The sequence below is a fragment of the Alligator sinensis genome, unplaced genomic scaffold (genome assembly GCF_000455745.1).
Source record: "Alligator sinensis unplaced genomic scaffold, ASM45574v1 scaffold502_1, whole genome shotgun sequence".
NCBI lineage: Eukaryota > Metazoa > Chordata > Crocodylia > Alligatoridae > Alligator > Alligator sinensis.
The window spans coordinates 3,112,673-3,138,979 of NW_005841896.1; the positions used below are offsets into that span (position 1 = coordinate 3,112,673).

At 39.1% G+C, this 26,307-nt stretch overlaps 1 protein-coding gene across 1 annotated transcript in view; it reads left to right on the forward strand.

Moving 5' to 3' along the window:
* INSC (INSC, spindle orientation adaptor protein) overlaps positions 1–21,777 on the forward strand; it is a 215,226-nt gene extending 193,449 nt beyond the window's left edge. The window contains exons 10-13 of the mRNA XM_025197414.1: positions 11,008–11,074; positions 15,221–15,376; positions 16,127–16,203; positions 20,517–21,777. Coding sequence (XP_025053199.1) covers positions 11,008–11,074; positions 15,221–15,376; positions 16,127–16,203; positions 20,517–20,645 — 429 coding nt within the window. The 3' untranslated portion in view covers positions 20,646–21,777. The remainder of the gene's footprint in view (positions 1–11,007; positions 11,075–15,220; positions 15,377–16,126; positions 16,204–20,516) is intronic.
* The last annotated feature ends 4,530 nt before the right edge of the window (positions 21,778–26,307 follow it).

Genomic DNA, 26,307 nt, shown 5'->3' on the forward strand with positions numbered 1-26,307 from the left:
CCACTTTCTTGGGCGGAGCCTGCTTTCCTGGGCTGCTGCCAGGCTGCCTGCAGGGCTTCCTAGAGAGCCGTGGAGCTGGAGAGCACAGTGCTTCGTTCCATGGCTTTAAGGGCAGCAAACTAAAACTCCTTGAAGGAATTTTAGTTTGTTGTGCCCCAAATCATTTAAGGTGCATTATGTCACCGAATTTCCTACAGCAGCTGGAATTAATGCGCAATATGCTGTCGAGGAGTGCAATCACCTACACCATTCAAGCGGTACAAAAGCATTCAGGCCACTTCAAAGTGTCATACACACATGCCTCTCATTTTGTCTACACACCACCATACAAAAGTCCCAACTCAGATAATTTTTCCATTCAGTCTAAATCCTGGTGCTGTACCTTTGGGTTGGATGCAATGTAAGGTAACAAAGGTGAGAAATGCCAATATATGGGACACCACACTATGAATCAAAACACTGGGAGTGAAGCCCTAGTGCAATTGAAATCAATAAATTTCATTTATTTCAGTGGGACCAGGATTTAACTGTTGGGAACTGTTCCTGGCAGGCATTCATTCTTGGCAATTTAGCATTTGGGCTATTTAACATGTAACTTTTTAGAATGGGACAAACAATACTTGTCCATTATGTAAAGTGTCTCTGGAAGAGAAGTATTATACCAGCACTACTTAATACAGTTTTTATTCTCCATCTCATCCTGCTGGATTCTCAGCACTGTCAGGCTGATGCAGACAATGAGCTATATGTTCACCAGAAATGATGCAAAGGACATGCTGTAGGCTTCATATTATGGCCAAGTCATGATATAGTCCATACTATGTAATGAAATAAGAGAACTTGGCTCTGCAAATAATATGAATTAAAGGAAGGCAAGGACTTGAAAATATACAGAAACTGTGAATAAGAGAAAGCATCTCCACCATGCCATAGGTTAGAGGTTTATTTTGCTTTAATTCCTCATGCTGAACCCCATAGCTTCCAGAATGCCCCTTGTAGCTATCTGGAGCCATGTTGTGGAAGAAGCCCTGTGTTTCCTCTCATACCTCTTGCTCTTTATTAGTCCTATGTAAATGAATAACTGAAGATGCCAACATCTGCCTGCAACTGCTTCTGACCATTATAAACCAACTACTCAACAAAATCGTACATACATCTGGGTACCACTGCTTCCCTCTCTGAGAGAAAAATAGATTCACATCCAAATATGCCCTTCTGCTCCACACAGAACTGAATTTTCTTCCTCTGTACCAGACTTACCATAGGCAATTCACTCTTATTTTAGAAGTTTTTAGTATAGATGCTGCACCTAATAGATTTGCCCCTTCAAGCTGATGATTTTACAGCAATACTTGCTTTCAGATAGTAACTTGAAAAAAGCATTATTGCTGCCTCCAGGTGGTATAATTTGATGAAGGTAGGATGTTTTTAATTTACATTTAAAATGGGGAAATTTAACAAGACTCCATGTTGCATCTTATAAGTTGCCAGACTTTAGTTGATTCATTTAAGTGAAATACTATGCACACTCATAATATATAGTAGAAAAATTAATTTTACTTAATGGTGAATTAGGCTTAAAGGAATCATTAACTAAGAAGATCAGCAATTACATATTGATCTACTCTGCCACTCAATTAAATGACTTGGTAATTCTTATTTTGAGTTTTTAACTTGTGTTAGTAGTATCAAAAAGAATTTATCAAACATTGTGACTTTGTTCCTAACAAAGATTTCGTAGGATCTCATTGCACCTGTCACACCCCATCTATTGGCAGGCATTGGATCCCAAAAATGTGGAACCTGATCTTCAAGTGGGAATCATAAATGGAAGAGGAGATTGTTTACCCAGAAATGTCTCTTAATTGATCTTTATTGTCTGGCCCCTCTCTCCTTTTTTATTTTCCCATTTCTTTTTCCAGATAGCTTTTCAGTACTTATGATAACAGGAACTTCTGGATAATCTTTAGGCTCCTTTGGGAGAGTGTATTTTCCCAAGCAGTAAACAGACTTTCCATTCTTTTGATGCACTTGGAGTTTGTGATGAAGAGACTTTCACTGTACATTGACATTTAGCATGTAAATGGAATCTTTTTTTTTCTGGGATTTGCTACAGTGTATACATTATATGATACCTTTCTTCATTTCTAATTAAGAATGTACTAAATTAACTTTTGCTACCTAAATCTGGACATGTTATTCTAATGTTTTTGTGATTTTGTTTCTTAGCAATAGAACTTGCTTAAGCTGATTATTTTCATTTAAGAGAAATATATATAATATATAATATTTTAAGGACAATTATCTTGTTTCTTAAATTTTAGTCAATCTTTTCTGTATAGAAGACTGATTTTCCTGTAAGCTTTTGGCTTCTGTATTGGGCCACTGATAGAACCAAATGTTATTGTAATTCCACATTTTAATGCGAACCAGACCAAAGAAAGTGAAAAGAGGAGCGCATTATAAAATCATAGAAAAGTAAGGGTGGAAGTGACCTCCAGAGGTCAGCAAGGCAGGATCATCCCTATCCAAATCATCCTATACAAATCCATTGTCTAACGTATTAGCAAAAGTACATGGTCAACACTGACACCACACAAGACATAACAGGCTAATCTACCACAGGTGAAACAGGAGGACTGCAGTGGCCAGTGTCCTGTTGCTGTAAAGGCTGTTGATATATGCTTGAAAGATCCCAGGAAGAGAGCCACCCCCTGCTACAGAGGAAGGCAAAACCCCCCACCGTTTGACTATGGGGTAAAATTCCTTCCTGCCCCCAAGTATGGTGATAGGTCTGAACCTGTGTGAAGGGGCAAGATCCTTTAGCCAGCAAACTCTGGATTTAGGTTCCAGCAAGAGCCCTGCTACACTCAAGTCAAAATCCCCAGCCTTGGCTGCGACCAACACCTAGTGCTTCTGATACAAATAGCAGCAGGAGGGGAAAAAATTCCTTACCAGCCCCACGTGGCAAGCAGCAAAGCCCAGAATAACTCATAGCTGCTTCTAGATCATCCCTTACTAATGTTTATCCAGCTTCTCTTGAACAAATTTAAGTAGATGTTTGTAAGAAGTAGGCTTTTTTTTTCTTGAATCAAAAAATCCTTTTTTACAAAGCAGAGAAAGCAGGTTGTTTTTACTTTCAGTGGGATATCATCACTAATGATACAAACACAATTAATATTAAACCCATAATTAATTAGAAAATGTTAAGAATCATAGAACAAAGATTACAAGGCCATAAGGGAAATTCAGAGTGCCCGAGCAAGGGACTAACATAAGATGGATGGGGGTGAGGAGGGGAGCGCAACTAGGTTACAGAAATACAATGTTAGCCATCTAAGCCTGGGGTGGGAGGTGGGGTTGGGGAAGGGGAGGGAGGGGTTCACAAGGTAGAGAAAGAAAAGAAGATAGATACAAACAAATCGGTACAAAGGTCTGCAGTGGTGGAGGGGGTGAGTTGAACAAAGACGTCATTCAGTCCATGCGGTCCTATCATAGGAGTCCTTGCGGGGTGGAGTGGAATAGTACATGTTTGAGAATAGCTCTCAGAGTACATCGGGTGCAGATTGGGGTTCGGGCGGGATCTTCTGGGTCTGGTCCAGCGGTGGTCAGTCTGGCAGGGTTGATGTACTGGTGCTGGACTAACTAAATCAGAGATGCATAGCATAATCATAAACAGTGGGTTTATTTCCAAAGATGCTGCTCTTTTTTGTATCTATGTCATTCTTGTAACTTAGGTGGTTTCCATTACATTTTGTATTTTGAATTTTATAAAGCCATTGTATTTATCAGACTAGCAATATGATGTTATGGCAACAGTTGTGAAGATACAAAACATAAATGTAATACTTTAAATTGTATTAGAATTAAGTAGAAGACACTACCCAGAGAGTTAAAAAAAATAAAAATAAAACCACTGCAGACCTGACTAACAAATTGGTTTAGCGGCTGATTGTCTAAGGCCCTTGACTTTGAGTGGATTTATGAGTGCTCAGCACCTCAGAAAATTAGCTCTTAGGTCTCATTTTGGCACAGCACTTTACATACTTTAAGCATGTGAAGGATCCCATTGGAGTCAACAGGAGTATCTGTGTATTAAGTGCTTTGATGGATCAGGAGGAGTTTAGCATATAGTCTGCTCTGAAAAGTGTCTCTGCTAAAATGGCCTAGGGGAGTTTCATATTTCTAGTGTCACACTGATTCCATAGGAAAATTATACATGAAATAAACCTGGGCAGAGAGGAAATGTGGCATAAAATGTGAATGAAGACTGGGTATTCTTTAAGTACTGTTTATGACACAACTAAAAAGTTTTGATTCCATCATCAAGAAAGAAGACAACTTTGGCTGAAAGCCCTTCCTGGCTCAGTGGCAAACTGAATGCAGCAATTAGAAATAAAAAGCAATATATAACAACAAAAACCAGTCTCTTTCTGAAAGATATGCTTTAGTGAAGCATAAGTTGCAGACTTAAAACAGGGGTAACTGAGTGAAATGTAAGGTGTTAATATGCTTATCTGGAAGTTGAGAAGATTATCCAAACTCTATCCTAGCCTGTTTGGTTTAAAAACATGGAATTCTCTTGAGAACAGTTTTGGCTGGAAATTTTGTGTGTCTCTACAATTGAAACATCAGAAAAATAGTCTCTCTCAAGGTATTTGTCTCACACACATACACACACGCACACATGCATTTTCCTATAGTTCAAGAAAGCTTGCTTCAGGATAGTAGATTAGTTTTAAAGAATTGGTGAAGTTGGGTGAAATTAGGAATTTAAATCTCGGGGAAGGTAGAGACAAGACTATAACAAGTTTGCCCCTTCCCTGATCCTTAGGCTTTCATAGGGTCATTTCACTCCCTCAAAAGAAGTTAATGTAGAGGTGCAGAGATAAGCATGAGGATTGTCCTGCCAGACAAAGATCACTGCTGTGGAGAACAAGAAGCCACAAATATGCCCTGCATATGGGGCAAAATCAGGTGGTAAAGAAGATGCTGGGAAGACAGTATTGTATGATTTATTTTCTTAAATTTCCTTCCTAATAAATACAAAGACAGTTTTGTGGCACATTGTTTGCACTCAGGCCAGTACAAATGGAGAACAATGCCAGGTACCTTTTCATACTGGGTACAGTTTAATTGAGAGGGTGGTTTTTGGAATCACCACCCCACTGTTATGATAGTGATATACTCTAAAAACACATGAAGTCTAATTCCAAATTCCACTTGAAATTCAAGAGACAAAATCTTTCTTGCATTGTACCCATGGAAGCTGCAGGGCACATGCGTGGATTGCTCCTTACTCCTTGACCGTTTCTATTCTTACCCTCCCACAGTTGTTATACTGCACTACTCCTTTTACATTTCATTCCCTCAACCCTAGATAATAAGTTTCCACTTCTAAAATACTCAAAAATTGTAATTGATTTTTCTCTCTACCTGTATATATAGAAATTGTCTTTTACATTTTTCCCCATGGGATATGAATCGTGAGAGAATTTGACACACAATAAATTTTCCTGACCCAATTTGAGAGAGAAAAAGTCCTTTCTTCCACTTCTGCTAGTTAATTTTATTGCATTTTACTGTAATAGCCATACTGCATCAAATACTCTGTGGGTGATCTATAAATTAATGAGAACATTAATCAGTTGGACTTCCAGCTGCTGTTGCAACAGATTTTCAGGTGTAAAGTTTTTGACCTGTTATCTACCAAAAATCGTTTTGGTGCTAGTGAAAACTGGTAAATTATCCAAAGTTCATACAAAACGCTACCTACCTTTAGAAACTAGGAATGAGGATGTCTTGGGAATGTAAATATGCAGATTTTTATTCACCAAAGATCTAGTGTGTGAGCACCAGTTCTACAAGCTCCTGTACTATTTTCCATCAGTGTGACTCTCTTCTTATCTGGAAAGAGCATCACTAGGAGTAAGAATCTCTTGCAGTAATATTCACAACCCTTTTAGGAGATTGGTAATAGAGGGTTTCAGTTGTTATTGATGATGCTAGGAATTCATGTGATATGGTCACATGATGGTTGAAAACTGAACTGAAATCACAGATTCACCCAACAGAGGCCACTGGCTAGTCATCAGGCAGAAACTACTGTGAATCACACCTGACTGGGGATGAGATTTTGACTAGTGACGACAAGATGAAAAGCTCTATATTTCATTATCAACCTCATTAGCAGTTCAGTCTCTCCCATCAAAAGATAATTTAAATAGGTTCATAAAAATGTGGTTTGCTTTTAGCATCGGTTTTATTCTAAAACTGATAAACAAAGAGGGTGTCCTGCACCTGAATTCCTCCCCCCGCATACTTGACATAGCTGCATTTATGCATAGTGGAGTGGGCCAAAATACAGGATTTAAAGGAAACATTTTAAAAATTTTGCTCAGTCTATTTAATACAAAAATGGACATTTTAAAAAATCCTTATGACCTGCAAGCTTCCCAGATCCTAAAGCTGTTCAGTGAAATTGACATTCATATTAATATCACACCTGAAGTTTCATCCCAGAGTTAGAGACCACAGGAGTCTGTCCCTGGACTTCTACTAGTTCTTAGTCTCAGATCTTCGACAGGGAGCTGTGAAGCTCTGAGGCTAAATACAGAGTCAAAAAGCCTATGGCTAAATTGATTCAATCTTCACAGGTTAGTCTAAGCTACATAGACTGAACTTATAAGTAAGTGAACAGACATTCACTTTTGATTCCAGAAATGCAGCCAGATGCCTGCAGTGGCCAGGCCAGAAGCCAGGAGGCACTAGAGTACACCTTCCTTCTCAGCTAGGGCAGACAGCTTCAGCCAAGGCTAGCCTGCTCACCCTGTGAGGGGGGATTTGCAGGGGAGGTGCAAAGCATCCTGGGATGCTGGGGGATTGTGAGTTAACTTGAATCTCGAGGGTGTCTTGGGCAGCAGTTCAATAAACCAATTTATCTTAAATCAGTTCAGTTTGATATTATATCCATCCAGGTTTATCATAAACCGATTTCAGCCATTTTGAAAGGGGCTTATGTACAGTGAATTTCTGTTGTGCTACAGATTTGAACTGGTTTCTGATCATTCATACTCATTTATGTGTAATTTCTGTTCCTTGCCTGGAAGTCCTAGCTTTGCCTTAAGCTCTCAAGTTTTCAGGTTCCCAGGATTTTCAGATTCTCAGTCCACATAGCAGAGAGCTTGGAACCTCTGGTGTGGCTGGCTGCCCAAAGCATGGAATCTGGAATCCTCTGATCCATGATTCTGGGGTAGACTTTCTTATGTGTGTACTGCAAATCTGTGGATCCTGGAGTCCTGTCAAGTGAACTGTCAGAGTTGGAGACCCTGGACTTTTGAGGTTCTGAACTGTGGAGCATATCTGAGAGATGTACCCAGAGGTCCCAGAATCCTTGGCCTTTGTGGCAATTTGCTTTACAAGTGTTCCCACAGCACTGTACTCTAGAATTAGGGAGTCTTTGACCTTGGGAAAGTTTTGGAATCCTATCTTAAATACAGCAAAAGTTTTTTGAACTGAAGATGTTTCAAATGAAACATGTTGGACTGAATAAATCAGCAAGTTCTGTTGTAGAATTTCACCTCAAATTGATAGCTTTCCTGGAGGTATTGCAGTTTAAGAAATGACACTATAGTAATGGAAATCCTGACTAACTTCAGCCGTGATTTTACCAAAATGTGATGGTCTTATACTTCTACAGCATTGGCAGGGAGAGAGAATTTGGCCTGAATTCCCTCTTCATTGATATCTCAGTCAGATGATACTGAGTTCTCTGTGCTGCTGAAAGATCCAGACGGATGGCAAGAATCATAAACAGTAGCCAGTATTGATCTTAACTGCTTGAATTTTAATACTTTTTCAAGATGCTACTTGTAAAAATAAGTATTTAGTTTAGCAACTAAGTCTAGTGAAACTTTTTAAATTGTCATACTTACTACCTAGCTTTTATTGGTAGAAAAAGAGTATGCCATAGAGTATTTTTCCTTTTTTCCCCCCCAAAAAATGAGAAGTTGCTTGACTTTATGCATAGGTTTGTGATTTTACCTGGAGAGTTCATCTTTTATTTATCCTTGGACTTTGGCTTGCATTGAAGAATCACTTTGTTATATAAAGCTTGATTCATGAAAAAGGTACATACTAAGCTAGTAACCCTGGGACAGGTGTACAAGCATAAGTATAAGTGTTGTTCTAGTTAATCCTTTTTGTAAGTATAAAGTTATTTACATCTTAAAAAGGTATGAAGCATTTTTTCCACTACAAAATTCTGCTTGCTTTGAGTGAAAATAATCAGCAGCTCCTGTGGTTTCAGGTCCCAGTTAAAGTCTCAAAATAAATAGGGCATAGGTGATGTATAGGCCTTGTACACGCCACACTGCATAAGGTAAATTTAACTTTTTGTGGCCAGTACACAAAATATATCCTACATATATCCATGAAATATGGAGTATTGTTATAGTCAAGGAAAGCAGAAGTGGTTTGAATCTCAATGCACCTGTCATTCAAACAGTTTGTAGCGTTGAAAGATACAGAGTATTTTTATATATAAAATGAGTATCTTAATGAGTGTTTTTATATATAAAAATACTTATTAGATAAAATAACTTGAAGCAGTGAAATAATTGGCACGTATTCAAATTGTGCTTAATTGAATTCTTCATCTATCGCTTAGAGTGCCACATGGGGTACACATTCTGCACAGAGGAAGTAATTTTCATTAACAGGATATAATTTAGAATGAAAAAAACCCCATATACACTGTGCCTGAAATTCTGTTAATAATTAATATGGAATAAATACATAGACATATACCGAGTTTCCATTTTTCTACCTGTCACTCTTTCGAGCTTCATCAATTCATTTGCATCCTAAGTCAGTGTATTTATTCAGAGACATGACACTATAACACTGGTTTGGAAAGTGGAAGACCTTTATGTCACAGCATCAAAAATGATTCTTGTTATGATAATGACAACGTATGATCAAAATTAATAGTGATTTGCCATTATGTTTACTTACATAACAACAGGAAGTTTGTTGATTTGTGAATACATATCTTCCAAATAAAAGTTGCTAGCCAAATATCTTCTCCTTTCATTATTGCTCAAATAGATCAACAGCAGCAAATGAGAATAAAGAGAAAGACAAGAATGTTTTATTAAAATTATTTATTTTCAATTTGTTTTGAATGTTAACATAGGAATGGTTGTTCAGAATCCCCTTGCATCCTAATATTAATAACAAATACATTACTTTGAATATAGGAAGCAGGGAATGTGAAGGTTAAAATACATGTGGTGCATGTCTACACGTGCTATTAGCATGCAGCAATAAACTCCAGCACATACAGAGCTGCAGTTTATTGCTCCTGGATACTGTGTTTATACGTCCACCTGGGACCACAGCACATGGAGCTGGGCTGGAGAAGCCTCGGCTGGCAGGGGGCTCAGGGGGTCAGCCTGCCAGCCTGATGCTGCTCTGACCATGGTTAACTTGCTGTGGAGGGGATGGCTGGGACACAAGGGTGTTCCAGTGTGGGGCTAGTCAGCAGATGGCCCCTGAACAGAAGCACCCTCATGCCCTCAGCCAGTTGCATCAGAATCTATACACGTGGTACTGTGGACTAAAAAACTCTGCAGCAGGACAGTACTTGTATTTAGAAGTACTACCTTGCTGTGGAGTTAGTTTCTTGTGGCCTAATAGGGGTGCATATGTAGATGTGAGATGTTTACTGTGGAGCTAATTAATCTACTCTGCAATAAACAGTTGGTGTAGATGCACCTACGAATGACTTTACATCTAGCACTGGTAAGTATATCAGAGAAAGCCATATGGTCCAGCAAGCAGAGTTTTGGATTCAGAGCCAGGAGCTAAACAGTTTTAATCTATTTTGCGTTTATAGTCCACCATGGGTGCCTGTACACAAGTACGGAGGCTGCTTGATTAATCGACTCTGGTGAAGTGTGGCAATCTCTGCGCTCCAGGAGCCTCTTGCATCTCATGTATCAGTGTCCCTGTGCTTCAAAGTGGCAGTGGGGCACCTGAACTAAAGCTCATCTAGCAAGCTTTAGTTCAAGCACCTCTGCCACCATTTTGAAGTACAGGGATGCTGATACACCAGACACTGTTGCGCTTTAATTAGAGTGGCTACTGGAAACACTCTAATTAAAGTGCCACCCTCCCCACCCCTGGGGTATGTGTAAAAGTGCCCCATATGCCCTTATACAAATTTCTTAGGACCTGACTCTGAGAAGGACTGAGTATCAAAAACAGTTTTTCTTTCATTTTCCCCCAGGTTTAGGAGACAGCTTAAGAATGTGGGCACATTAAATCCATTCTTATTCAGGATATCACTTCAGCATATGCATACACCTTAATGACTTCAATAGGATTTAAGGAGGTATTTAAGTGCTGTCCTGAATAGACAAGCTGTTCTGAAGCAGAATACAGGATAGCAACCTCACAGGGAAGTCAGGATAATAATTCCATGTTACTACTGTAATTTGAAAATGAAAAGTAATGGCTAAGGCATGCTATCATTTGGATATACATTACGTGGCAAATCTGGAAGTGCTTAACCCTTACTCAGTAAGGTTTCTCAGAATTTGAGAATGGACATAATCATTTTTCCCTAAGTGAAGACTTTTAGGGTCCTAATTCACAGTGGCTCTATAGCCCCTTTATGCTAATTTAACAACATAATAGGGTTATAAGGCGGGGGCACCTAATCATTAACGAAATCCTCTGATTGGTGGAAATGCCACCTCCTTTTGACAAGTCGACATGCACAGCCAGGGAAAAGGAGACCTACCTAGAGTGCCAGTCATTCTGTCTCCTTTCCAATGAAACTGGCTTTAAATGTCAGCCTCCAAAGATGCTCTTACTCTATTTATGCTAGTTATTCACTTGAATATATAAAACTGTTAAATATATAATAACATTATATATATATATATAATATTTACAAATAGTAACATTAACTTTTATGTTCTCTTCTATTTTTTGTTACAGGTTGTAACAATATTAGCAAACATGTCTGTCCTGGACCAATGTGCTTCAGAAATAATTCAAGGAAATGGTAGGCATTTAAGATGTGTTGAATACTGCATATTTGTATGTATGTACGTGTGTAGATAGATAGATAGATAGATAGATAGATAGAATCAAGGTAAGAGAAAAGATGACAGCTTCAGTTAATTACACTCCAACATGATTTAAGGGGGACAAATTAATTGGTTTGCCATCATTTGTAGTGAAATCTGTGCCTGCTGGCTAATACAAGTTGATATAGTATGAAAAATGAGAACTTAGAATGCCTCTGTATTTGAAATATGTTGCCATTGTGCAATATGGTATAGAACACTTTAAATGTGTGTCTGTCATGCTGAGTTAATATTTGTAGCTCACATCATGACACCCAGATTGGTAACTTTTGTTTTTGTAAATTAAGAGTTTTAAGAAAACCTGTGATTTTTGTAAACTGGAATGTGTCATCTACATCTGTTGTTAATGAGTATAGAATAAATACATAAACCTATACTACGTATGTGTCTATGTATACATCTACATATTGAGGTAGGTGGATTGCACTCTGCATTTTAAGTTGTTCCAGCCAAACTACAATATTATTAAAGTAAGACATAAATGATCATAAATTTATAAAACAGCTACAATAAATTTAGGTGGAAAAATCAGGTAGCTGTTGCAGGTAGTAGCAGTCAGCAAGGTCATGATAATATTCCTATGTATAAGGGCAAAGTTGACATTGAACTGTTTTTTGTGGAGGCATGTGGTAACAATTCCATGGCTTACATTGGAAAGTGGGCTTTCCTTTTAAAGTATGTGGTTGTTCAGTGTGAAGTTTGACACTGGTTTAGGGCATGTCCACATCATGTTAGACTGTGCTAGGGAACTCTGTTTTTAAAAAAAAGTTCTACTCACTCTCTCCTGCTCTATATATTATGTCTGCCAAAAAGTCTCCGTGGAGACATCATTAGAGCAGCACCTGGGCACAAGACAAGACAAAATATGGCCACATGACATTGAGCCTTGTGAAGGCTACTGAATACCCTTCTTCTTTCCCACTTGAGCATAGATGGATTTATGCCTTGTTTACACTATTGTAAATCAGAAGGAGCTCCATGGAAGTCAGTGGCATTATATAAGTCCAAGAAGAATATGACAGGAGAGTCAAGCTCAATGAGAGTTCAGAGTCATTAGTAACTGGCAGGATTGGATCCCTATTGCCAGTGACAATGAATTATGAAGCAGTCTGGGCACGTAGCTGTATGTCCACTAGGGGTGTGCGAAGCTGGCAGTATTCAATTTGGATTTGGATTCGGCCCAATTCGGGGGACAGTGATTTGATTTGCTGATTCAGATCCCTGTGCTGATTCAACTCGGCTGAATCTGAAGATTTGGAGAATCAGCGATACAGCCATAGACACAGCTTTATATTTTTTTTCTACATACCTTGAGGTACCAGGTGGGGCTTGTGAACACTGAGATGGTGGGGCGGATGGAGTGTCCCACGGAAGTGCAGGGGGCACCCCTATGACCCCATGGGACATTCCATCTGCCCTACCATCTCAGCGTTCATGAGCTGCACCTGGTACCTTGAGGTACATAGAAAAACATATAAAGCTGTGTCTATGGCCACATCATCAAATCTATCTGAATCTCTCTGAATCAATTTGGAGGCTTCCAGTTAAATTCGGAGAGATTAACAGGTCTCCTGATTCAATTCGGATTTGGAGATTTGGCCACTGAATCCAGCTGAATCTCCTCCAAATCAAATCAGTGACCAAAGCTTCGCACAGCCCTAATGTCCACTATAAGTTAGGTGTGGCTATGCCAAGTTTGGACCCAGGCCCTCAAGTGTTAACAGGCTAGTGTGATGCAGCACTCCCTCTTAGCCAATGAGAAGATATAAGTGATCATTTTGGTCTTGGCACATGTCCATGTAAAACACACAAAGGTCCTTGTGAGGGCCTTGTTATGCATTAATTTTAGATGCCTCCTGGAGCTCTTAACTCCTAGATTGCTCACACATTAACACCTGAAACTAGTTTTAAGCACACTTTAGACAGCTCAAAGTTGCATCATTCCAGGGCATGTTTATCTCTCATCCGTGTTACCCAGCTCATGTTCCATTAATGTGTGGTGACTCCCTACAGATAAGCCACCCAGATTGCTGTCCACCAGCATCCTGGGTGGAGTGTCCCCTCCCCTTCCTTCCTGTTCTTTATAGCCAAACTTTCTACCCCCTGAATTCTATCGCCCAGGGGTGGTTCTGGCACCAAACCAGACCGCCTGTCCTGTCCCAGGGGTGTGACCGTCTCACCCCAAAGGGTGCAACCCTTTGCAAAGAGCCTGCAGAGCACATGCCAGCTATCCAGGTTGCAGGAGTGAGGTCTACAGGGGGTGGGAGGTGAACAAGGTAGGGGGCTGGATCAAGTCCCTGTGACCTGGGGCTTCCTTCCCAGGTCAGGAGTAATAGCTCCTCCAAAAGCACCTTCCTTCACCACTCCCACCTCCCAGCCACCCTGGGAAGCACGACTGGCACCCCCCCCCCCCCACACCAGTCCCAAATCCCAATTTATTAAAACATATGACCTTCTTTAATTTACTTCCTCTTTATTTCTTTTAAATTATTTTTTTCACTTGTTCTATTTTATCCTTAAATGACTGACTGACTTAATTTCATCACCCTTGTCCCACCCCCATTTTCCTTCCACCTCCCATTTCATTGCCCACCCCCATCCCATTCAAATTCGAGCTAGTGCTTACACAGATCAACATTTGAGCAGCTCAAAGTGAAATAAGTAACAAAGTTCTTGCACGTTAATTTTATGTGGCTCCTGGAACTCTTAACCCCTGGATTGTCCACATGCTAACTCATGCAACTAGTTTTAAGCATCCTTTAGGAGGCTTAGAATTATGCTGCTCCAGGGCAGGTTTATCTCTGATTCATATTACCCAGTTCATGTTGCATCAACATGTAACCCCTGTAAGCGACATTTTAGTGTAAACATCCCACCTGCCCCACTCCCTTGCTCGTCCAGATTGGCCCACCACCCCATCCCCCTGCTTCTCCCGTGGATTGGGTGCACCATTCCCCACCTTCTTAGCATCCCAGAATCTGCCCCCTCGCTTACTTTTGACTGCTGTTCTGGGGGAACAGGCAGGGAAGGGGAACCTGTCTGCCTAGCCCCAGTTGCTGCTGTCACCACCGCCACTCTATAGGCTGGGCTTAGCTCAGAGAAGAGTGGCAGCCCAGTAGCAGTGATGGCAGCTGTGGCAGTGGCAGCAGGAGCAGCATTGGTAGCAGCAGCTCTTCTCTGTCTGCTCTCCAGGACAGCCTGGCAGCCAAAATTAAGCTGGGAGGGACAGAGGGGAAGCCACAGGGGCAAGTGGGGACAAGGGTGAGCAGAGGGGAACCCCAAGGGGCAGAGAGAGAGCCCCAGCGGTCAGGGGGAACAGAACCCTTTTTCAGGACCAGAATGCGTGCCTGAATCCTTGTCTAACATAGGTCCAAACTATACAATTGTCCTACCTTGGTGCTATCCTTTACTGGGTCAGCTAGAGTCAGAGCATGAACCTGGCTGCCTTGACCCCAGCCTGTAAAGTCTCTGTCCCTCCCTCCTTCCCTCTCAATGATATTTTAATTCATTTACAGGGCCTGAAGAATGGTGTATGCTGGAGAGTTTGCCTAGTGTCTCTCCCAAATGTTCAGTTGACTCAATAAAACATAGTACCAAAAAAATCCCTGCCTCATATATCTCCATATATATATATATGTACATTCTTTTACTGAATTTGATTAAATGAGCTTCAATTTATTAAATGTTGTGCTTTATATGCATAGCAAACTAATTTTCTTAGTTTATAAGGTGAAAATCTGCCCTGCCTTCTACTTGACTTCAGACTGACATGGCTAACTGATTTTAGAGCCAGATTTACTGGATCAGACTAAAATCCTAACCATCTAGGTTTGATTCAATTCAGTTCAGTTCAGTTCAGTTCAACTCATGTCAAGCTGCGCCTGAACTCTGATAATCTGAATTGTAGGTTCCTATTATGTAGGCTTTCTTTCTTTAGGCTAAGCTGCTACCCGAGGCCTGGTTCACATTTGTCAATTTGCTGCTTTTTAATGTTATTTTCTTGGGCTGAAATTTGTATTCTTGTCCAGGAGATTTACTGAAAGTGACTCACTCCTTTATAGGTATTCAGCTTTTAATGGAAATGCTCTTTGAGAGATCCTCTTCTGGGAATTCAGCAGAAGTTGCCGCTTGTGAGAGAGTTCAACAGAAATCTGCAGTTACGCTGGCACGGCTGAGCCGAGATCCTGAAGTGGCACATGCAGCCATAAAACTCAGCTGTAAGAATGTGATGCTAGCCTAGTGGCAGACCATTAAATATTCAGAGAGTGACTTCTTGATGAGATCAGTGTAACAGGTTTGGGGCAAGGAGCAGCTTTATTTTAGCACTTTTATGCTCCCTACAGACTGCAGGGTTCCCCATACAGTCTATCCTGCCAGTGAAGGAGGAGATTGTGGTAAATGAAGCCGTAACTAATGTTTTCATTGAAACCCTGAGGTATATCTTCCCTTTCCATGTAACAGTTGATGAAATAGATGTTGAACATTTAATTGTGGCTGGCTGACACTGTGCCAGTTGAAATATGGCATCCAGTTGTTTATCAGCCTCAAGTCTCACATGAACATGAGTAGAAGAATTCTCTAGCACAAAGATAGATAAGGAACTAGTATATCAATTAAGGAAACAAGCAAGAATGCACATGTTTGGTTGATTGTCATTTAGGTGAATGTGGAAAGGGTAGGGAAGATTTTCAGTTTAACTTTTTTATTGTGAAAGAGCAGTATATGCCCTATACCTATGCATTTGTTTATGCTTCATAAATTGCTTAATTGTGACCACTTTAAATAGCACTGTTTAATGCATGCCTAGGCTGTTCCTTCTGCACTTCTGATACATTAAAGGTATTAGCAATTGTGTTAAGTATGAAAGATAAAACTAAAAACTCCCCCAGCATGACTTTGGACATCAAAATTTAGAGCTGGCATTATCTCAAAGTGTTATTTCTCCTGATTCCTCTTTAAATTTTTAGGTATTCCTCGCCTCATACAACTCTGCAGGTCACCAACTGAAAGGAACAACAGTGATTCCGTTCTCGTGGCATGTCTGGTAGGTGCATTCAGTGGCAATGCATGTGCACCCCCTGAGACTGCTGCTGCACCCCCTGAGAGGCTGCGCTCCCCGCTTACGTGATTGCGAGGGGGGCATGTGGGAGTGCTGGTGCCCCCCTGTGAGTGCCCGCCACTTCTGGGAGCACCGGATGTAGTGCCATGGCCACTTGTGGGAGTGGCACGGCTGCTTTCCAATTGGCGAGTTTTGCCGTGGTCTTTGCCTTGGTCAGCGAGATTGGCCATGGGGGACTCCCCCCCCTCCCCCAAGTTGTGCTGACTGGTTGCTGGGGTGGCATGTGCCCCCGTGACTAAGGAGGCACCAGTCGCCCATGGGTGCATTTAAACTGTCCTCTTTTATGTGTCTTGAAAAATATGGAATTCCTATTCACTTCATGGAATTGTAGTATATGTAAGAATCAGAAGAATATTGAAAATACCATGTTGGGGTTTCCTTTCTCTTGTGGGCACAATCCTGCATAGTATTACGCATCTTCACATCTCAATTCCAATGAAATCAAGACATATGCACCTATATCAAATGGCCTGATCTTTATCAATACTGCACTGACCTTCCCCCAAACTCACTATGGTAGTTGAGCATTTCCAGCACCTCAGTGGAATAATTCACAGTTCAGAGGATTAGTATTCTTGCTACCAGCTGCTATAAAATTCCCCTCCCTCAAAAGCTGAAATCATTACTTTGGAAAGTTTGCAGTTTTCAGTATTTTCTAAAAAGGTAACAGATAAAGGGTAAAGATAATATTTTAAAACATTATATATCCTAAGTTACTAATAACAGAACAGACTATAAGTATTAATTTAATTCTATTTAACAATCTGTTTTGTTTACATATTTAGGCATTTATCTGGCCTGATGTTTGGTTTCTAGAGAGATCCCAAATATCTTAAAAGTCTTTCTAAATACAGTTAGCAGAGGGACTGTGATAATGTTGGGATTATTCATTAAAAGGAAACCTAAAGCCATTGTATTGTGTTTCATTAAACATGCTTCTTTCTTTCCTGGCCCATGATGAAGGAAAAAACTGTTGAAACTACTTTCAATGTTAATTCTGTTGGCTTGTGAATTCAGGATTCAGTAACTCTTACATTTCATTCTTTGCTACTGTAATTTCTTTGGCAAATTCCTTTCATCACAGAACTGTTGGGCATTCCCCCATACAAACTAATGCATACAAATATTAATACATCCCCTTCCTTTTCTTCATCCTTCTATCTCTTTCATTACAATCTCCTTCTCTCTCTGAGCTGCAAGGCAGAGATTGGCTGGGAGAAAGACCACTGCTAAGTGCAGGGGTAGCCAGCATGGCTGGCCTGGTCAGCTTTCAGGAATTGAGTAATTTCCCGCAGTTCACTATGAGAAGGAGGTGCTCGAGAGAGATGGGCTGCCTGGCAATGGAAGTCAAGCCCTGATGAATGAAAAGGTGGAGAGTATTTGTTGGAAAAACTTTTTTATTATTCTGACTAACAGACTCAAAACTTGGCTAATTGGAGTCTTTTTGAACACTGCTCAGTCACTGACAGGGAAGTTTTGTTTGCTTAAGCAAGACTGGAGCTAGCCTGAACAAAGCCACTTTGAACCCCAAGTGTGAGAAATTCTGTGGTTGTTTTGAACTGCTCCTTAGAAGCTGAGTGCACCTGTTTGTTAGACATCGAGGCCTAGGGCAACAGTCCTGAACCAAGCTGCAACTCACCTGATTTGTCATAATGATCCTTTCATTTTTGCTCTCCCTCTGACATCTAAGACATGTAGCTCTATTAAGTGTCATACTGCACTCAATATTTCTCCATATACTGGAAGGTGCCGCTTAGGCACTTCTTTTGCAAGTGCCAGAAAGCTGGGTGAGAGGGATGATGGTTGAGGTGTTGATAGGGAGGACTGAGAGTTATAAAGGATATAGCCAAATACAGTGGCTCTTATTATTCTTATTTTTGTCAGGAGATTTATCCATTCTGTCAACACAAGATTTCACTGTGCTGCTCTATATTCTGGAGTTGGTTTGATATTTAGCTTTTTGCTTATTGCAATGCTTATTTTTGAGGCAGTGAATGTCTCTAGGCTTTTCATTGCCATTGCCCCATCTGACTTAGGATGTACAATGCATTTTCTGACTCCTATATCTGAAGATCTGTAGCTGAACTCAGAGAGGCTACTCACCTACTAATTTGGTGTTATGTTACTCTACCACTTCTTGTCCCTATATTCTTGATGCCTGTTGGCTTTTGATTCTGTGGTACAGAAAGCCTCTTCTGAGAAAGTTATGATTGTTCCAAAGAGACCTCTTTATGTTCTTGTTAAAAATGAGGTAACTACTTATTCTTCCTGTGTGAAGAACATTCTACCTATACCCATGGGTAGATTATATTTTCTTCTAAAACAGCGCTGTCCAACTTCTAAGTGGCCAGTGTCCACATTAGTGCAAAACATAGGTTCCTGCACTGCACATGTGGGTAGCCATAGCCCTTCACTCCCCACCACTACACTACACCATGGGCACATCCCCACCCCGCAATCCCTAGAGTTGAACCATCCTGGCCCCTTGGGCAGGAGCAGAAAGTTAAAATTGATGGTGGGGAAAGCTTAGAGACCTTGGCTGCAGCAGCAGATGGAGAATTAAGGTGGCAGTGGCCAGGTAGGAGCCTGGGGCGCCACACATTAACCCCTTGCAGGCATCATGCAGCCTGCAGGCTGCAAGTTGGACAGCCACATCAGCACAGTGCTTCACCCAATCTAATTAGCTGTGCTTAGAAATGTAACTGATGCAGATATACTGCTTCAGGTTCTAAATCTACTTTGGTAGACAACATGCCCCTAGATCTTTTACAATCAGGCATTGAAGGGGTATATGGCAAAAAGGGTAATACATGTATCTAGAGACACCTGAGTCAGCTCTCAGTGGGCATTAGTTGTACAGTGTCATTAATGTGCAGTAGTTATTGTGCATTTAGTTTACTACTTCCTTAGTGAAGTATTAACTAAATGCGCAATTAACTACAGTTACTGAGCAGTAGTGATGGCACGTGGGTTTTTTGTGATGGTCACTGCACAGTAGTCTAATAACACTGCACAGTAGCTTACTAGCATGATTTTTGAATGGCACGCTACTGCACACTGTTATTAGGCTACCACGCAGTAAACTTCTCGTGTAGATGTGCCCACTGAATACTGGAAGTAGTGTAGTTGCATTTAGTGTGCTGCTAATTTCTCATTTCCAAGACTCAGATTAGAGAAATACATTGTTCTGATCATCTTAAATTGTTTTATGAAGAAGCTCTAGTGTCTCCATATTTTGTAGGAGGACTTGAAATTAGGCAGATTTGCCCAAAGAATCAGGAAAGTGCCTGTTGGTTGAAGAAACCAGATGGATTAGAGATTGGGGCCAAATGAAGAAGGAGACAGGAGACAAAGGACTGGCCGTGCCAAGACACTGGAACTGAGATTAGGAGTCTGTACAAGTGGACTGGCCTAAGGAACGCAAGATTAGAATTAGGCAGGCTGGAGAAATACATGATAGAAGAGTCTCTGAAGAAGATCTGAAGAAGAATGCACTGCGTTTAAAAGCTTGTCTGAATCAATTCCAACCGTGTAGTTGATCCAATGCAAGGTGTCATCCTCAAAAATCCTTGCATCTTGCATATTTCCTGGACCATCACAACTACTAAATATTGTGAGTTCCAAAGAAAGCAGGGTGAAATCACATCATTTAGTTTGTTTTAATGAAGATAACAGGGCAGTCAATTTATTTTTATATGGTGTCATCATTTGGTAGTTACTTTAGTTCCTAAATTGTTTGAAACTTTTATTTTCTTTACATTATAAGGTGCTACTAAACTTAGCATTCTATTATATTAGGTTCTGCATGAAATTATATTAAGTCATATATTTTGCTCTAGAGAACTTGTTGTCTTAATAAACAGGCCAGACAAAAAGCTCCCCAGGGAATCAAAGTTTCCAAATGGTGAGGTGACTTATTAAAGATTACAGAGTAGATCAGTGACAAAAGCAGGAGTAGAACCCAAGTCTCTCCCAAGAGTCCTTTCCTATAGAAAATATTGTGTTTAATCCCTGCTCATATATTTGTTTGAATTCATTGTAATGTGCTCAAAGAATTATTGTTTCATTTTTTAATTTGGAGGGAGATTTAAGTGTATGGTATGTAGACCCTGTATTGGCCCTGGCCTCCCTCCATACAGAGGTTTCACTTCAACCACTAATTATTACTGGCAGCTATTACGTTTTCTGGAAATGCAGACTTTACTTATTTTTAATTTTACCCCCGTTATTTCTTACAGGCAGCCTTACGAAGACTAGCAGTTATGAGCCCTGATCGCCTTAAAGATTCAGATTTCCAGCAGCTGGTAAAGCCTAGACTTGTGGATTCCTTTCTGCTGTGCACAAATATGGAAGAAAGCTTTGTATAAATGAGTAAATATGAGCCAAAAAAGCAATCCATTTTTTGAACAAGAACCAATATAGTGTATACGGTATTATGTAGCCCTAGCACTATTATTTATGATTAATTTATTTCAAAACCACAAAGGTCTGGTCTGCAAAGGAAAAGAAACATGGTTTATCAGTTAATCTCAAATCAGTGGTTTGCATACATTTTTTTAAAATTCTGTTTTTCAGCAAAAGACTCGGACATGTTAACACACCTGATAATTATGATTTAATTAAAAGTGAATACATTTCAATGTATGGTTTAGGGGCCATGTTTTCTTCATGGTTACATGGCTACAAGGTATCCAGGTAACTAATGGAGGAATTTGGTATTTGATGATAAATGCTTATGATGGTATTTTATCATTGCTATTTCTTTATAATTAGATTATTAAGTTGTCCAAAAGATATATTAATTTGATGCACTCATTTCTTAATAATTGATTTTTCAGGAAAATCCTGAATAATTTACAATAGGTGGTAGAAAACTATATGCATATCCAAAAATGGTACCTAAATTAATCAAATGTTTAGCTACCCCCACACACAAAAAAAATGTTGCTTTCAAAACCTTACTAATTCATGAAGTACATCCGGTCAGATATTATTTTTAAGCCAATATTTTTTGAGAGGATGTACATGCATTTATTAAAAAAACAGATGCATGGATAATTTTGACTGAATCTCTAGTTTTTCTGGTTGATTTCTTTTTTAGCTTCAGCCTTCTTTTTTTAAATTTAGGGTCAAATTTTCAAAAGCTCTAAAAAATCCCACTTGTAGATTATATGTGGATAAAGACTCACAAATGGAAATGTTTGTTTGAACATTTCTATGAAAAAAATAACTATTTTATTTTAGCTTAAAAATATAACATTTTCCTGGAAGTTTTAGTTTAGTTTTAATTCTACTTCCCCTTGGTAGAAGACATTTTTCCCTTCCATCTTCTGCTTCAAATCACTTATGATCTAGGATTTCTGAGGTGCTACAACCTCTACTAAAATATTAAAATGAAGCCCGTATTCCTGTATTTACCTCATAGAAATGTTGTGCGGCTTAGTCCATTAACGTTTGTTTACTACTTCGGGATTTTTGGATGAAAGGTACAATCCAAGTGTTAAGTTGACATGATCTTTATTTTTCAAGAGATAAAGTTAAAGAGAGAAATCTCTTTTCCTATGAGTGAAAAGTCTACTATGCTTTCAGCAGTAGCTTATTGTGGCTATTATTTTTCATAGAGTGTAGGGATTTAAAGTTTCTTTTTGAACATTTTTTCTCATACATGCGTTAGTCTAACTATATATTTTTTTCCTGGATGGGTTAACAATTCATTAACCCCTGCCTTAAATGATCATTCAAAATTAAGGCAAAAATTATATTTTTGACAGTGATGATCTAAATAGAGTAGAGAGGAATTATTTGTAGTACACATGGATACCCTTGAGCAATTGCTAATAGCATGATCCTTTACATGAGTAGCAAATATCTGCAGTGTAATTGGGAGAGATGTTAAGCAAGCCTTTGGGCATATAGCCTTTGTGCACATCTCTTCCAACTATACTGTTGGTCCAATAAAAAATATCATCCACCAAAACCAGATAAAAGATATCACTTGCACACCATTGTGTGTCTTGCATTTTTCCTGGACCATCGCAACTACAACATTCCAGTCCTACTATGAGTTTGTACAGTAAGAATGGGAATGTTGTGAAGACATTGTGGGAGTGACTTTGGTACTTCCATCACCAAACAACAGTGCACATTTGAAATGATGCCTTAATCACCACCCCTAATGTTAAATAATTAATCTGAACAAAAATCATAGGATGCTTCAGTTTATTTCATGGTACATCTTAAAAAATGTTATAATGCTGATAATTGCATACAAAGAGTCCAATTCTGTTGTTGTTTACACTCTTGTAAACCTTACTTCATTACTTGGTTAATGTCATTTGTTGTGCAGTTGCTTTGGTGTAGCTAGGAGCAGAATTTGTCCTGTAGGATGTACAGCTCAACAGTTACTTTCCTGGTGTAAAAATATCTATCCGTCAGGGAACATCATTCATCTCATGCTCATGTAACAGCAAAGAAATAGCCATGTGTGCGCCAAAAAAAAAAAAGAAAAAAGAAAAAAGGAACTAAATTCCTGCTTATAATAAGATCCCTTTACAAATCTTTGTCAATCTAGACATTTTCTTAAAGAATGTACAAATGCTACTCCTGTTGTGTAAAGGGACCTTAGTGTAAAAGATAATCACCAGACTATAGAACAGGGGCGGGCAATTATTTTTGGGCAGAGGGCCGCTTATTGAGTTTTGGCTAGCCATCGAGGGCTGCATGACAGGCAGCCCAGGGCAGATTAATATTAATTTTCTAAATTTTTTAGGGGCCCCGTGGGCCGGATAGAATGGCCTGGTGTCCCGCATCCAGCCCCTGGGCCGCATTTTGCCCACCCCTGCTATAGAATGTTTAAATAAACCTGTGAACACTCAGTTGTCCTCAGGCAGGAGAATGTGCTGGAATATGGCCAACTATCTGCAAGCAAAACCTGTCAGTGAGAGCTGGTGGCAACTTGCCCTGCCTTGCCTTCCCTCCCTCCCCATCCCCCCACTCAAAGAAACCCCAAATAAAACATGAGGGAGTATCAAGAGATAGCAGAAGCAACAGTAAAGCTGTATGAATCAACATGATTTAATAAGGCGAAGAAAGTGTTGAAAAGCATACCCACACAGCCCTTAAAAACAATGGCATATTATTGAATTACAAGCATTGTATTCATTGGTTGACAAGACTGCCATGCAATGGACACATGAACAAAGAATTGTGGCATTCTGTCTTCTGCCAGTAAATAATTGTAATGTTGAGCTATACATTCCCATTTGTGTGCTCTTCTCAGTAAATAATCCTTGCTGTCTCCAGGAAAGTAGAACAAGAAACTGGGGCAAAGAAAAACATAGAAGGTAGCGTGAAACATGTCAATAAGAAGAATTTTTCTAATTTGAAAGCATGACAAAAGTAAAAATTAATTCCTATACTCAGTTGGCCTAATTTTTTAATGCCCTGCATCCTGCAACTGGGACAAGCAGGCTCAAAGTATATGTTAAATAATGCCATTATGATCTGGTAGCCTTTATACTTAATTTGTCCAGATTATGTGAGTACATGACATGCAGGTCTGAAGGTCAATGTGACTAATATTGCATTCTGATAAACTGGCGTAAATCCAGCATAACTGCAATTATTCTCAGTTTGCATATGCGCAGACACATTATTGAGCTGCCGTGTTCAGTTGGTGTGAGTATACATATAACTATGGTTATTTACATTTTGAGAAAAGTATTTTTCATTGAAACTAATATATGTAGCATAAAAGTGAAAAAGATGTATTGGATTTGTTAAGACTTAAGTTTCACATATTGAATCAAGCCCAATTCAGACTAGCTGCAACTTTTGTGGAATGCATCTGTTTACACTGAGGTCTGAATTGAATTAATCTCATAAGGTTATAGGCAGACAAGCTTCAAGTAGAAGTGATACCTTTTATTAGACCAACTAAATACTTGGAAAAAGTGTTCTTTGCAAGCTTTTGGGGACAAACATCCTTCTTCTCATAAGGTTACATTTTTAATTTCTTATGCAGTAGAATTGGTCAGGAAATCAAATATATTCCCTAGATATTTCAAATGAAAAACTAATTCAAATTTATTTAAACATTTTTCTGCAAGACATTTTGAACTTTTAAATTTGTTTTGGACCAACAATTTGAAATGAACTAAGTTTTGCTTGTTTAAAACATGTTAAATCAAAAACATTATGAGATACAAAAATGAAAACTGTCATTTCAGATTGATAGAAATGAAACATTATTTTGTCTTGTTTTAAGTGCAAAACAAAACCCAAATGACATTTTGTGTAAGTGAACACTTGATTGCTTTTATAATGTCTCTTCTAAACAAATTTTTATTTTAAAAATAATGGTTTTATCGAAACGAGAGTTTCCAGTGTAAAATTGCAGTGTTACTGTAACTGTGTTTTTCAGTAGGAAAATATTGTGAGTAAAAATACTCAACCAGTTCCAAAATACGCATTCAGTATCACTGACTTGTAGGGATTGCAATACTATAATTTAGGGCAGAATTTAGTGTAATCATTTTGGAATATATGTGCTGTTTGCCAGAAATCGTCTTATTTCATTTAAATTTCTTAGAACAATTTTCATTTTGTATTTTTTTCAAACAGACAAATGTAAGCGCCTTTGTAAGTTTGTTTTACAAACCTGAGGACTTTGAACTATGACCTGAATATTTGCATTTAAAAATTATATTTAGTTTGAAGTATTTACAGACATTTTGGACTTAGACATTTATCTACAAACGAAATAAACGTCAACTTATTATCTGTTTGTTACATTAAATATAATTTGCACTAAAGTTCTCTAGTCAGAAATTATTTACCTAAAATAATAGTTGCATGTACAAAGTATAAGTATATTGTTTATAAATACCTTTTTTGTGTTACACAGTGAACATTTTGTGCTGTCCCCTCTACAATAATTAGACTTAAAAGCATAAAATGACTGTGTGTGCATGCACGCGTGTGTGTATGTGCATGAACACATGCTTCTATATGCATCTATGCATTCTGTGTGTCTGTGCATCTGTGTAACATCAGTTACGGTTTAATCAGAAACACCTCCAATGACGAAATGTCTTCAGTAACCTAAAAGGGTAGGAAAGGATAAACTGAGGTAGGGGGGTCAGTAGAAATGCATTCCATACTCAGAAGCAAGCATAGAAAAGCCCTGGTCATTACTTTAAGGTACAATTTGTGGACTCCCTGAAACACAGCTAATATATGTGTGCCGATATCCTCCAGGACATGACTGGAAAAAAAGTCATTAACAGTTCAGAAACCTTAGTTATAAACTCTGATGATATGGTGGCCTTTACACTGGCAAAAACATAAATTTCATCGAGTCACAAGGAATAGAAAAAAGAGACAAAAAAGAAAAAAAGAGGGAGCGAGCTATTCAAGTATTCATAAGTTGGTTACTTCGCATTTACACATAAGGGTTAAATAGACCTAAAAACAATTGCAGACTCAATAAGAAAACTGTAGTTACATGTACACTGGCCCTGTGTCACTCTGGAGGTTACTTGCTCCTGTTTGCATGCGTCAGATCAAAAAATGTGGCGGTAAGAGTGCTCCAAGGACACAGACCATGAGAGGAGTGGTGGGGCACAACTCCTTGGTCCCCTGGCTGCCACATTTCTGGGGTTGGAGTGGGAGAGAATGGGGTGTGGTATTATTTTTAAGCAGCAACTTCCAGAGTGGTATAGAGCTAGTGTAGATATAGGTCCTATTGTGTAGATATATCACCAGTGTAGATATAGCTCTTATGATCAATTTGGGAAGTGACGTAATACCCTGTTCTTTGAGAGTTCTGTCACATTTTTCTACAATCCACATTTTATAGCAAACTTCATATTTTGAATCATCATAATGATCGAAAGTGCTTCAGTACCTAACTGGCAAGCATAAGAAACATTAATAAAAGAGGTTGGGCGGGGCTTGTTACAACTTGCTCTGTAAAACTAGAAGTTAGATTAATTTAAATAATTTTGACTTTTCTGCTAGGTATTTACT